The 13,997-nt window shown below is 40.6% G+C and overlaps 1 protein-coding gene across 1 annotated transcript in view; it reads left to right on the forward strand.

Moving 5' to 3' along the window:
* Positions 1-13,997, forward strand: part of ADAMTSL1 (ADAMTS like 1) — a gene marked incomplete at both ends in the record, with an annotated part of 454,988 nt that overhangs the window by 404,220 nt on the left and 36,771 nt on the right. The window contains 4 exons of the mRNA XM_084278732.1: positions 4,280-4,459; positions 5,500-5,653; positions 6,897-8,037; positions 13,554-13,681. Of these exons, the coding sequence (XP_084134858.1) occupies positions 4,280-4,459; positions 5,500-5,653; positions 6,897-8,037; positions 13,554-13,681 (1,603 nt within the window). The remainder of the gene's footprint in view (positions 1-4,279; positions 4,460-5,499; positions 5,654-6,896; positions 8,038-13,553; positions 13,682-13,997) is intronic.

The following is a 13,997-nucleotide window of genomic DNA, read 5'->3' on the forward strand; positions in this document are numbered from 1 at the left end:
ATCTTTATGTAATAACATGCAACATCAGGCCAGTGTACATAGGAATTATTACATCTCCTGGGATTTGTTAGGGAAAAGACAGGATGTAAGTGGCTGAGACTTCTCCTCCAGGTGAGCTCCAATCATGCAGCAGAGATGCCCTCCAGCAGAAGAAATCTTGCAGGAGGATTTCTTTCTTTGCTTCAAGACACCCACCACATCCCCTCTCCCCATATCCCTGATAAATTTTCCAAATACTGGGAGACAGAGGGACCTGTGGGAAGGTGATTTCCTCACCCTAAGGAAGGTCCTCAAAAGCTTCACCAACACTAGAAGGTGACATCTGTTCTCCACACAGCCTGGTTTGAAGCCATTTCTTTGTTCTCATCTGTGGAGTTTGTTGTGCTTTTCAGAGAACTCTCTCACATTAGTTTCAAGCAAACAAACAAACAACAGATTTAAACTGCAATGAGTAATATTTTCTTTTCTAAGGCCTTTTATGCTTGTTAAGGAAGGGTTGTTTGAAGTAAATGCTGTTAGAAACCCCAGTGTTCCTGGCAGATAAACACATGATAATTATCAGTGTTGTTAACATTCCAAGAAATTTTTAAAAATATCTCTTTTCAGCTTCAAGACTATTTATTTTGAAATAGTTCTGTTTCTGAGCTAAATCCATTAGGATGTTTATCTTATTTTCAGTAGTGTGCTTCTGAAGGAAAGTGGATATGAGCTTTCATTTTTACAAGGCCCTATAAACATCTCCTCTGCAGACCTCAAATGGGAGGTCTATTAGTAAATCTTCATACTCCTTTGTTTCATTACTTGAATGTGAGAGCTCAGTCCCAGTGTAAAGATAATTATGGCTTGACAACAGAGTCAGCATGGGAAAACTGGTAACATATTCAGATATTATCCTAGCTATTTTTCCTCTGTATTGCAAAAAGTTCTTCAAGTGTCAGACCTTAGAAAGCAACAGAAAGACCTGCTGAGAGGGAAATATTTACTCCCTTTGCTCATGTTTTATCTTCCTGAAGGGTCATTGCATTGAATTAATTTTTGAGAGTAAGGTCAAAACTTGTAGTGCTGTAGCCCCACCACCTTGGGCAGATATTGTGCCAAATCTGGGGGTTCATTTAGCCAATGTGCAATACGCCAATATACACAAAGAGCAGAGGTATCATACTGCATATTTGTGCAGATATGGGCGCCTGTCACAAGACAGCACCCCAAAGCTCAAAATCAGTGGTTATTTATACATTTAATATTAACATATTCATGTTTCTACTGCATCTGTATTATTTATCATTATATGTTTGAAAAATCTTTGCCCCCTATGTAAATTAGTGGGCGTGCCCAATCTTTCCTTTGAGCTGGTGGTGTAATTAGGGCGGGTGGTCTATGGGTCAGTGCTTACAATCTCCCCTTTCCCATAGTTTCCTTCTTTGGCAGTCTCCAGCAGTTCTTCAAGGTTTGTTGATCAGACTAACAATATTTCAGTTACACATCTACCTTTTTGGCAATCAAATGCATTGTTTAGAGAAACATTAACCAACACAGGGGTAGGGCTATACAATGGACACGTTTAGCAGCAGCAGTCTTAGTTTAAATTGCATGCTGAATTTGGTTTTGTTGTAACACCAAGTGCAGTGCAGTGCCAAACTAAGCCACCTGAGAGAGCGGATGAATAGGACATCCCTTTCTACTGTGCTTCACTGTGCAGCCACACAAATGCTTACCACCAGCATGTGGGAAAAGATAACACAAACCCAGGAATGGCCAGGTGACAGAATTGTGTGTGTTGGTTGTCTTCTTTGGTGCCAGCCTTACTTCATGTTGTCTTAAGGTAATTGTTGAACTAGGCGTAATTAGGCAGCAACCTGGAGAGACGCCACTCTGGAAATTGTTACCCTGACAAAGCCCCAGATGCCCTGTAAAAGAATGTCAGGGGATATCAGGCTTGGCTCTGTTCAGAAGCTGTGGGGAGCAGAAGTATCAGGAGACATAGTTCAAACAGCCATTTTGAACCACTTCATAAAGGTGAGGTGAAATCACTCTGTGATACAAGCACCTTTCTCTGTGCTAATGGTGCTGTGAGATCTTCATGAACAGCAGAGAGAGATAGCCTGCTATTCAGATGGGATACATCCAAACAAGGATGCTGTAAAAACTACTAGTTAATATTGCCTGTAAATGCAAGCAAATGTTGCTGTCATTCATTACTCTCTTTCTTAGAAAAATGTGGGGGCTGGAAGCTTCCACTAGAGAAAAATCAGCAAAGACCTCAGGGTAGTGAAGGGTCCAGAGGTGAAATACAGGTACAGGCACAGCTCCAGTCCGGTAATACATGACTTGTCTAGAAGAATATTCCTGCAGACAAGGAGAAATCTCATTTTTGTGTTTGGCTCTCTCTGGCATTAGCAATAGTTTGGTGTTGAGTAGCAAGTTATTTTTCACGAAACAAAGCTATGTAAGTGACTGAAGGGCAAGAACCAATACAAGATCTGTTTTGTCTTATTCTTTTATCTGATAGTGATGGAAGGGCAGGGAGACTTCCTAGGAATTGATGACTGACGGAAGGAACGCACTTTGTTGTATTCATACAGTACCTAACCCATTTTTTGGCTTCAGTATACAATGAAAGTCCTTTGGCAATCTTGAAATAATACGTTTAATTACATTTTTTCTGGTGTAGTTTCTCCTCAGGAATGAATTGTCTTTGAATGAAAGGTTGATAAATGTTTTCTTTTGTTGCAAACTGAATTATTGTTTTACTTGTTTTAATTTTTGGAAGCCTTTGAGCTTTGTAGTATTCTAAGTAAGTAGGGCGAAAGCTATTTTTACTTATTAGAACAAAACCCAAACTGAATATAAATATGACTTTCTGCACTCCTTTTGTCTTTCAAGGAAAATGTATATCCTAAATAATCAGGCAAGCATTAAAATTTAGTGCTCTCTGTGTACAAGAGAAGATCCTTTACTAACTGGAAGACTTTCTAAAACAGACCCTTTTTAACTGCTCGAGTATAAGTTTTAATACTTTTTCATATGGTTTTCTGCATCTCAGGGATAATTCCCATCTTGCAAGCTATAAACGACTCCTGGTCACATCAGCGTTGTTCAGGGTCCCCCTTCTTCTTTGCTAGAACAAGGGAAAAAAGGAGTTGAGCTGGCTAGATTAAGCAGAACTGGGAGCCTGTTACCAGCCTCAGGACAAAGATCCTCCTGAAAAAAAGGGCTGAGCAAGCAAGTTTACAAAAGAAGATTCAGGAAAGCTATTAAATCTGATTGTTCAAAATTTCCTTCAGAGCTTGGGTATAAAATGGATATTTATATTAAAGAGAAAGGGGAGGTGGGGTTCTCTTCAAAATTTACTCTGACTCAAATAAACCTTCCTCCTTACCTTTTGGAAAGAGTACACACTGCTGTCATGACAGACATAAATATAAAAGGGCTGCATGGGTATTTAATAGTTTATTATATTACCCTTATAAACCAATTACTGAGATTAACAGCAGATTGTAGGTGATATACAGCTTTCACATGAATAAAAAAAATCAGAGAAATGCCGTAGTGCCAGAAGTCTCCAAGGACAGGAATTCTGGGCTGGATAGTTAAGTTTTGAGCTGCACTAGCAATAGGCCTCATGGAAGTCAGAAACAAGAAATGAGAAAAATACAAAAAGGCAGAAAAAGCAAAGTGAAAATGGGAAATTTTCGTTTATCACACTCAAATTTCCATTTGTTTTTCTTGATACTACAAACCTTTTTTTTTAAGAAGATGGCTTTGAATATTTAGTTCAAGCTATCTATTTTGTTCAAGCTATCTATTAGCTACTTTTACCAAATATATATGTTGAAAACCTTGAAATGAAGGTCTTCAATCATTTACTGCTGGAGAAAACCTATCCGCTCCCTCTGGCACTGTAAGTAGCATGATCAGAGCTCAGGCAGAGACCTTAGGATGTAGATCTTCCACATCATGTGCAAGCATCTCATTTTCTAGTTGGTGGTTACAGGAAAGGACAACTTCTCCACCTCCATATTACTATTCTGACCCGTGGTTTCTGTGGTTTTTGTACAAACACCTGAAAACAGGATATTTCAGCAATACTGAAGCAGTTTTTCTAAATACTAGGAAAATAAGCTTTCCAAATTATTTTTCACATTTTTAAAGGAATTCTGCTTTGGAATCTGAAATTTTTAAAACCTGTTTTTTATTTGGCCGTAACTGTGTTGATTCCCTCCTAAATTCACCTTTGCTGAAAGTGTGATGTAAGGTGGCTGGCTCTCGTCTTTTACAGTGTTCACAGACATGTGGCGGTGGTGTCCAGAAGCGAGATACCCTCTGTAAGCAGCGCCTGGCAGATGGAAGCTTGTTAGAGCTGCCAGAAACCTTCTGCTCCATGCCACGGCCAGTTATGCAACAAGCCTGTGAAAATGAGGATTGTCCCAATGAGTGGCTTCTCTCTGACTGGTCACAGGTATGTTATTTGTATGCATGAGTACTGTGCTGCTCTAGGCAATGAACTTCTTTGGATACTTGGGATAAAGGAACCAAGTAGGCTCAGACAGCACAAAGCATGTTATGCCTGGTTTAGTCCTGTAATCTGTTCTTATCATCCTGGTAGGGGATGTGATCACCAGCACAATACTCCTCTTTGGAGATTGCCTCCACAGATGTGGTTCAGCCATCCAGCCAAACCATTAAGACCTCCCTCCCGGCGTAAACACAAGCTGTGCTCAAAACAATAAATCCCTGCCCCATCCATGCCTGTGCTTATGTTCATCCAAGGCATCAGTGAATAGTGATCTTTACTCCCCCAAGCTAAATGCTTTTTCTTCCCAAAGCCTGGCTGTTCTGATGTCAGTAGTCTTTTCCTCTTGGGGCCACTCCAACCTTTCCCTGTGATGCAGATACGAAGAGTCTCTGCTATCTGCATATCATTACAAACACCAAACGTCTTCCATTATAGGACACTGATTTTGTGATGATAGCTAGCTCCTTCCTTCCTTCAGTTTTATGGATGGCAAAGCAAACTCACTCTACTGAAGTTTCACAATTCCCCAGCCTCCCTTTCTGGTATCATATTGCTTAGGAAAAATTCCCTGTATATTTATGACTATATAACTGCAAACATAATTTGATGTTTTAATGCCAGTAAGCATGAAAATCATTCCCTGTCTTGCAATCTCTTCCACCACTCTCCCCATTCCCCTTCTTACAAGGAGTTGGAAAATGTCTTAATTGTGAAAGAAACACCGGTCACCTCACAAAATGTCCTACATGCACCCTTCATTTGTCAATCTATCTTGACATTTTACTCAAAGAAGTGGATGTTCTGATGAAGTCTGCTTCCATGAGACACATAATGACTCTTTCGGTGAAGATGATAATTCCATTTCAAAAGCTGTAACTGATCTGTACTGAGTATGCAACATGCATGTGTGTGTGTGAGGGGAGTGTGACCACCCTTTTGTTTTTAACACACCTAATTCCTAACGTTTCTCATTCTGTCCCTAGTGTTCAGTGAGCTGTGGAGAGGGGACACAAAGTCGAAATGCCATATGCAGAAAGATCCTGAAAAATGGGGGTTCTGCCATCATCAATTCTTCACTGTGCCCACCTTTGCCATTCTCATCCTTGATCAGGCCCTGTGTACTAGGAACCTGTGCAAGTAAGTGGAAAAGATGCTTGTGTCTGGGGAAAGGGGCTTGGATGTCCATCACTAAGAAATCCATGCTGCCACCTGCTCTATCAGCTTCTCTTGCAGTAGAGTCTTTCTTGCAGAGTGACTGCTGTAGCTTAGATTTTCTGTCTGTGAACAAGTATGCTTTGTTTAGCAATAAGGCAAGTCAGTGGAGGAGAAGTATAAATTCTGCCGTTGGATCTGGGTCTAAGCCAGTGTGCTGGAAGGTAGCTAGTTTCTGGAAAAACTGTCTCAAAATTCTGACCCAAATCTAGATCTAAATTTCACAACTGGAATGAAGAGGCTCAGAGATATAGCACAGAAGCTCGAGGGCAGCTGCAAATAAATTTCCTGCTAGAACATCTGCAAAGAAAATGGTTGGTAAGGGATTTTGCTGAAGATCATTAAAAACATTATTTCATTAGGTCACTTATTACCTTATAGGACCTAGAATTTCTAATGAGCAGTGCAACATAAGTTAGATGTATTTTATATTGGTATTTCATGCATTTGTTGCTGCCCTTCACTAGAGCAGTACTCTGCCTGTATGGTCTTCTCTCACTCACAGTAAGGTAACTAGATAAGTTTGAATGTCAGCCTAGGTTCAGCTTAACGCTGACTATGAGCGCTGAAAATGTTGGATATACCAGGGAGAAAAGAGGATCTGAGATCCAGAACCAAAATACCTATGCTGTTTTGTTTAGTGCTTCATAACAGAGACTTCTGTCATAGAGATCTGGAAACTGGAAGGCACTAGTGCATTTTAACAGTATTTACCATGTTTTTGAGCATAGTCTAAACAGTTTTGTTCTGTTCAACGTTACTCCCTGAGGTAGCAGTGTTTTCACTCTTCCTTACAGCTGTGAGCTGAAAGATCACATTGCCTTTGGGAATTTGGATGGTAAATGCTTGTCTTTTCCATGTATTTATTAAGCAACAACCTTCTTTTAAGTATTTTAACAAGAACTTCATTTTTACTTAAGCTTTCTCCTTCCCACAAAGCTTTTTCTCTGGCTCTTTGGTTTCTGCATGTACCCTGAGCAGGACTGCTTTTGTGTTCCTAAAGTGCACCTTGTTATTCCTCTTATCCTGATTGCTCCAACTTAATGTTCAGCAGTTGGTGGCCGATTTCTCCTATGACTGTCTAATGGGTCAAATACTGACAGAACCAAAGTAAGCAGATTATTCTGTTTAATGTTATCACATACTAATAGTATCAATGATATTTCAGGGCACAACAGGCCAGCTCATAAGCAAAGCCCCCATATTATGGCTGTAAAGAAAGTTTACATCCAGACAAGGAAGCAGAAGAAGCTACACTTTATTGTGGGTGGGTATGCCTACCTGCTGCCCAAAACCTCCGTTATTCTCCGATGCCCCACAAGGAGGTTCCGGAAATCGATGATCACTTGGGAGAAGGATGGCAAGAGGCTCATCAGCTCAGCTCACATCACCATTGCACCCTACGGGTACATGAAAATCCATCGTTTGAAGCCTTTGGACACTGGGACATACACCTGCACAGCAGGGCCAGCACAGGAGCATTTTGTAATTAAACTAATTGGAAGCAACAAGAAGATCATTGCTGGGCAGCCCACTGGTATTAGAGAAGAAGAGGCCACGAGAAAGGCGAGTTTAAATGAAGCCTTGCGAACACAGGAGAAACATATCAATGGCATTCTCTTCAATGGGAGCAAGGCTGAAAAGCGAGGGCACATTGCTGACCCCAGCAGCTGGTATGACGATATTGTCTCAAGGCTGCTACAGCACAGGGGCTGGCCACGGGAAAATGTGGAGTTCTGGGAAGGCCAGGAGTCCACGGAGAGAAACGCATCCTCAGAGGAGGACCAGAGCCGGGAGCATAACCTGCCATTTACTATGGTAACAGAGCAGAAGTGCTTGGATGATATCATAAGGAACTTGTCTCAACAGCCTGAGGAGCTCAAAGATGTCTACACTGAACAGCTTGTTGTGCAGCTGGCTCACGAGGTTTTCAGGACTCACTTTGAGCACCAGGAATCTGTCCTCAAAGCATCAAGGCGAAGAATAGATTCAACCTCTGTGGAGTACCCTCTTCACAGACATGTTTCTGGACTTACCAGCTCCCTGAGGACATCATCTGCTGAAGCATTTCTTCCCACCACTGTAGACCAGGCAAATGGCTTGCGCAGACCTCAACAAAAGCCTGCCATCCTGCGAAAGATTTCAGCAGCACAACAACTTTCTGCTTCAGAGGTTGTTACCCACCTGGGACAGACCGTGGTCCTAGCCAGCGGCACACTGAGCGTGCTGCTTCACTGTGAAGCAGTAGGAAACCCCAAGCCCACCATCAACTGGGCTAAGAATGGAGAGGAGGTGAAATACAATGATAGGTAAAATATATTGTTTAAATTTTAAGAAAATAATTGATATTTTGACTCTTCAGTTTCCGTATCTTATTGCCTGTCAATCCCATGGACAAAAGCATATTTTGCTGTAGTCTGATTTGATAACTGAAAGAAGGGCTAACACTTAATGAAGTGGTGAACAGGGCACTGTAACTCTTCAGCAAGGTCTGGGTGCTGGGTCAGTCTGGCATGGCAACAGGAGCTTTACTTCTGTTTCAGTAATTAAGAAGAATTTGTAAAGTACTAAGGTACATAAGTGGCTAATGCAGGCTTCAGAGCACTCCATATCTGGAGGCTGGGAGCCATAGTGTATTTTCCTGCCTGAAGGTGGAGGTTTCTGCTGTGAACATTGGTTTTGAGATACAAAGATTTATTATTGATTATTATTATTACCTTCTGGGAGATATGAGTTGCATTTCCCACAGTGCTCCAGCAGGGTCTGTCTGACTTGGTTATGGTCGCAGAAGATGAAGGATGTGAGACTTCTGCCTTCCACATATGTATCTGTGTGTAAAACTGCCCCAGGGTAAAGCTCATTACAATCACCATTCTTTGTGTATGTTCAGACAGAGGCTGGAAACTCTGGAACCATACTCCAGAGCTATGCCTGCAGCTATGCTGCCATCTCAACATGCTGATGTCTAAGCACTAGTCTCCTGATGTGAGTTGGTGCATCCTTGTATGTTTGAAACCCAGTGTGCTGGCCCCAGGTGTAGCCTCAGAACTGGAGTAACAAAATGGTTTTATTGATGTATCACAGAAATGATGCTGGTTTTGTTCAAATAGCCTTTACCCACCTCTCACTCCATGTTATTCATTTGTGTGCAGGAGCACACAAGAAACCCCTATTTTCAGTGCTGGTTATATGCCTAGCTGTGTTGATAACCTACATTTTTCTTGTCTGTATTTGAGATTTTATGTTTTGGTTCTGTTCTGTGAGAAAGTGGTATATAAGGATAGGCGAGAGTGTAAGAGTCAGTTATATTAACTGATACAGTACAACAAAGCAGCTCAGGGATCTGCTACCAGCTCTTTCTGCAGAAGATACTGACCTCAGTTAAGACATGAGAATATAGTCATAAGGTCAGCTTGGGAAATGCAAAAAGACAGAGTCAGGGCAAAAAGCAATTTCAGTGTAATGTCTGTGGATCGCTCATTAAAGTCTTGGTTTAGGTATAACTGCTTCTTTTGCATAGTTATACAATTAGTTCATTAGCTCTTTTTTCACTTCAGCAACTGAATCACTCCAGAATTGTTTTCTTTAATGTACTAGATTACCTGCTTCTTGTGTCTCTCTGTGTCTGAAGACTAGTAGGTATATTAGGTCTCACACAAAAAAATCGTAGCATTTGCAGGGGGAGGAGACACTAAAAACAAGAATGTATCTCTTGTGGAAGTCACATGCAGTCTTAATCAAGACTTGGCCCTATAATGTCCTTTTAGCCATATTCCCATGAAAATATCTTCATGGTCCCCCAAAACTTTCATATATGTATTTTCATTGCCAGTAGTTATATCCTGTTGGAATTGTGCTGTTAAGGATTTCCACCCCCCAACTCCTCCACCCCCATTTGAAGTTACTGTGATTTCTGTGGTATGCTGGAGAGGGAATGGAGGTTGCACAAAGTCCATGTGTGCTTAGTGCTGGACATGTCACGCATGAGAAAATTACAAATTTATCTCACACCATATAATCAGCCACAGTGTAGCAATATGCAGATTCATTTGGCTGACAACAAGTGTCTTACAGTTTCTGAAATTTTAGTTTGAGGGTTTTTTTTTTTTCTTTAATTTTACAATGCCTTTCAACTATTTTTTAATGATTAATTTCTGGTGAAATAGCGTTAAATGCTGTATTGTATTTCGGAATTATCAAGCAACTATGTGTGCTCAAACTTTCAATCAGAAAGACTCAGGAAAGTGTAGAAAACACTCTAGTTACTAGTGTTCTTTATTGGCAGCTCTTCTTTAAAGGCTTAGGCAGCTTTCATCTTAGGAACTTACTTTGTACTCATCACTTATAGTTCCTCCAGGCTGATGGGTCAGGGAGGAAATGACCAGTGTTCTGGGCTTTAGAGTTACTCAGCATCTGTAACTTTGGACTTAATGCAAGTATAGAAATCATGGTGCATAAAAAAATTGAGTTGTGGATGTTTACCTGGGTTCTCACTGGTCAGCCGTGTAAATGAAAGCCACGGTTTAAGTGGTTTCATAGCATACTGCTGTGAACTGCAAGGCCCTCTGAATCCAGTCCAAGCCACTGAATGGCAATGAGAAATTGGTTTTCCAACCCACCTCTTTCCTAATGGAAATATTAAAATCTATATAAATGGGCCTTTCTGTACAAGTATTAGAGAGAGACACTTCGGTGAGGAAAGTCAAAGCTGTGCTGAAGTCCCCAGCTCATGCCCTATGGAGTATACTAAGATTCTGTTTGTATCTACCTTGTAATGTGATTTTCAGTGTAATGTGATTTTTAGAGTGTAGACTGCTGATTTCATGTTGGGTGATCGCTGTCTATACCTAGATAAACGCTCTCAGTTACACGCCTTGTGGCTGCAGATTTTGTCTGGACCAGCAACGCAGCTCCTATTGCCATTGCCTCCCTCCGTTAACAAGGCAAATCCACCTAAAAGCATTTATGACTCCTACCACATGGTTCCACTGGCAAAAAAATAATTTTTTTAGCTTCAGTTTAGGTACTGTCACAAGAAAATATAACACAGGCCCCAAAAAACTGTTGGTTTTCAGTTACTCGGTAGATTGACATAAGAAGCTGCAGCAGTTGAAAATGTTTGTGTGGTTCCAGTAAAAAGATCCTTAACTTGAGTAAGCATACTCAGCCTGAGGGCATACTTACCATGAGCGTCCATAACCTCTCCCAAGGTTCAAGTGTCAGGTTAACGCCAGCATGAATTTTGAGTGTAGCTTCAGAACCTGCTAGTATGTATACCAAAGTCTGGAGACTTCAGTAAGTGACAGAAAAATGCTTTATTTCAAAGAAAACTCACGTTAATTTCTTTAGCAATCAGTTTTAAAAGGGGGAAAATCTATGAGGGATTCCTGCTTTTCTTAGTTACCCTTCCAAGTATGCTGTTCATTCCACCACTGGGAATCCTGTGGTACCTGATAATTCATTTTTTTAAAGCAGAAATGTATTTTATAAATGGATATGAGGCAGAATATAAATGGTAGATGATACTGAATTAGGTGTTTGTGAGGTGCCACCTTAATTAGTCACCGATGTAGGTCCTGTGAGATACATGTTTGTCTTACAGACAATCCAGTGTGAAGCATTTGAGATGAGACTGATTAGACATCAAGCTGTATTATTTTAAGTCTGTAAAAGAGATCCTGAAGACTGCTGCTGAGAGAAAGAATTGCTACAGCTGGTATTTTTTTTCATCATTGACAAGCAACTCAATACATAACAAAAATAGCAATCTACTCACAAATAGGGAATCCAGCCAAAATCATTCTATACAAAGAGGGATAATAGAAGGTCTGCTTTCAAGAAAAGCAGCTATTCCAAGTTGTGACACATAAATAAGAGAAGGAATTATTGACAAGAAGAGGACATTAGCTTTCTTTCTAGAGAAGGACGTTAAAACTTAGGTTGAGAAAGTAGGAAGATAGAGCTACACTGGAGTTGTTTTGGGTTTTTTAGGGACAGCTACCTACCTAGCCTGTTTCTATTTCTAAAAATATTTGTGCTAGATCTTGAGGTGACTTCAACTGATGAAGAGATGTTTATATCAGCAGAGTTGATCAACAACAAAAAAATTATGATCCGTTGTGTTTTACAAGGTGCAATATTAAGCAAGCTCTTTCCTCAACCTGAAGATGATGGAAGTATTTCCAGAAACATTTTTTAGAGTGTTGTGAGTGTTAGTTTGATGTAGAACTGACATATATAGGTCTACATACTATATTTGCACACATGCAGGCAAAACACATGCAACTTTAAACGGTTATATGCCAGTATAATTTGGTATGGGTTCTTAAGATATGGTGAATTACATGTAGAGATTGAACAAAAAAGTATGTATGAGATACTGATGTATTCTAACACTAGTTTTGTAAGTAAGCTTGTTAGTTGCTGGCACTGATAGCAGTGTCTAACTAGAAGTCTGTCCAGTTTATGACTAAGTGATAAGAAAAAAAGATCCTTGAAATCAGAAGTGGGGAGGAAATTCTTTCAACCATTAGGGGGTTTTCTGCCATGCAAGCAAAGATGCAAAGTAACAATTTTTTCATGCAAAATGTGCATTTCTCTAAGCATTTGCAAAACTTGGTTGACAAAAGGCAGCTCTCATTTATTTTTACTATTATTGCTACTAAAAAAAAAAAGTCAAGAAAGAATTTTAACTCTGGATTTTCTCCAATAATAGATTTTAATGGGTGGCCCTAATCTGGTTGGTTTTAGAGATCTGCCACCCACAGTGTTGTGCAAGATCACGTATCTGCTGCTGCTTTTTCATCCATGAGACAACAATTTTCACTGAGGGGATGGGAGCGCAGAGAAACTCATCAATTCCAGGATCTGCGAGCAGACTTTTCTTGCATGTGTTTTACAGGCATATCCCTCCCCCACTTTCACCCTTGTCACTGTCAATCACAGCCTCAACTAAGAGTTTGCATACAACAGCTGCTGAAAGCTGCTGATGAGAAAAATAAATTATCATTAGATTTTATCAACAGTTTCAGCTAAAAAACAAAATTAAGAGAAAGGAACAATAATCATGAAACGCACTGTGCTGAAAATAAGAGAACGTACGCATTGACAAAAGCCCATGGACTGAATTCTTCCTTGAATACATCAGTACCTGATGGAGTAATACCACTGCAAAACTAGACTGGGAAAAGAAGCAGTTCGTAAGAGCTCTAAGGTCATATGCATTCCATTTAACCACGAACAGTACCCTGACATCACAGTAGGCTCCTCTTACTGGCAAAGAAACAGTTGGTTCAGCCCAAGGAGCTGTGTATTCCTCTCTGTCTTCATTATTAGAGTAACAGGAAGACTGCGTAGTTTGTACAAACTGCCCAGCAATTTCGAGTCTATTTCAGGCTTTAACACTGAGCTTGTGGCTCACCTCAGTTCTTTCTGCCAAGCAGGTTTTGTAATTTTTCCCTTGCAATAATTTGTTTTTTTCTTTACTATTACTACACCTACTTTGCAGAACTGGGGGACAGGGAGGCTAGGCAACTCACTCAATGTCATACAGGAGGTGACATGGCAGAGGAGGAGGTGTCACAAACTATGGACAGATATCTTAGGTGCTTTCTCTAATACACATATGAGCAGTAGAAGAACTGTGAATGGGACTAAAATTAAAATGAAATAATCACAGCTCACAGTCTCAGTGTAAGGCTTTGTTAGATTTTTAAATATGACCTAAAGGCCTGAACAGAAAAAAATTACCTAAACCTTAACAAATCCCAGTAAATGTGTTCAGACTCACACAAACTTTTACATATTTCTTTCTGCTTTACTGTAGGATGCTACTTCAGCCTGATGACTCCTTGCAGATTCTTGCACCTGTGGAAGCTGATGTGGGTTTCTATGCCTGCAACGCATCCAATGCCCTGGGATCTGACTCTGTCTCCATTGCTGTCACTCTAGCAGGTAATATCTCACTCTCTGTGACTGCAGGATCATCCCTGCTACTTGTGGAATCCCAGAAAGATACTGTGAGGGAACAGATGGCTGCGGATGCTGGGTGGGCAAGATGGGTCAACGGAAGTAGACTGGTGAAAACACAGGGTGTGAGCTTGGGAAACCCTGTGTCATAGTCAAACTTTCACAGACTGGTGATGAGATTTGTGGATTTGTGCAAGTGGTCAGTGCTTTTTCTCATTTCCTGTGTTTAACATGCTTTCAGGACAGTGCTCACCACACTTACTCAGAGTCTATATGGACAGTGCAATCCAAGCCTCTCAAT

Source organism: Gallinula chloropus (genome assembly GCF_964237585.1).
Source record: "Gallinula chloropus genome assembly, chromosome: Z".
NCBI lineage: Eukaryota > Metazoa > Chordata > Aves > Gruiformes > Rallidae > Gallinula > Gallinula chloropus.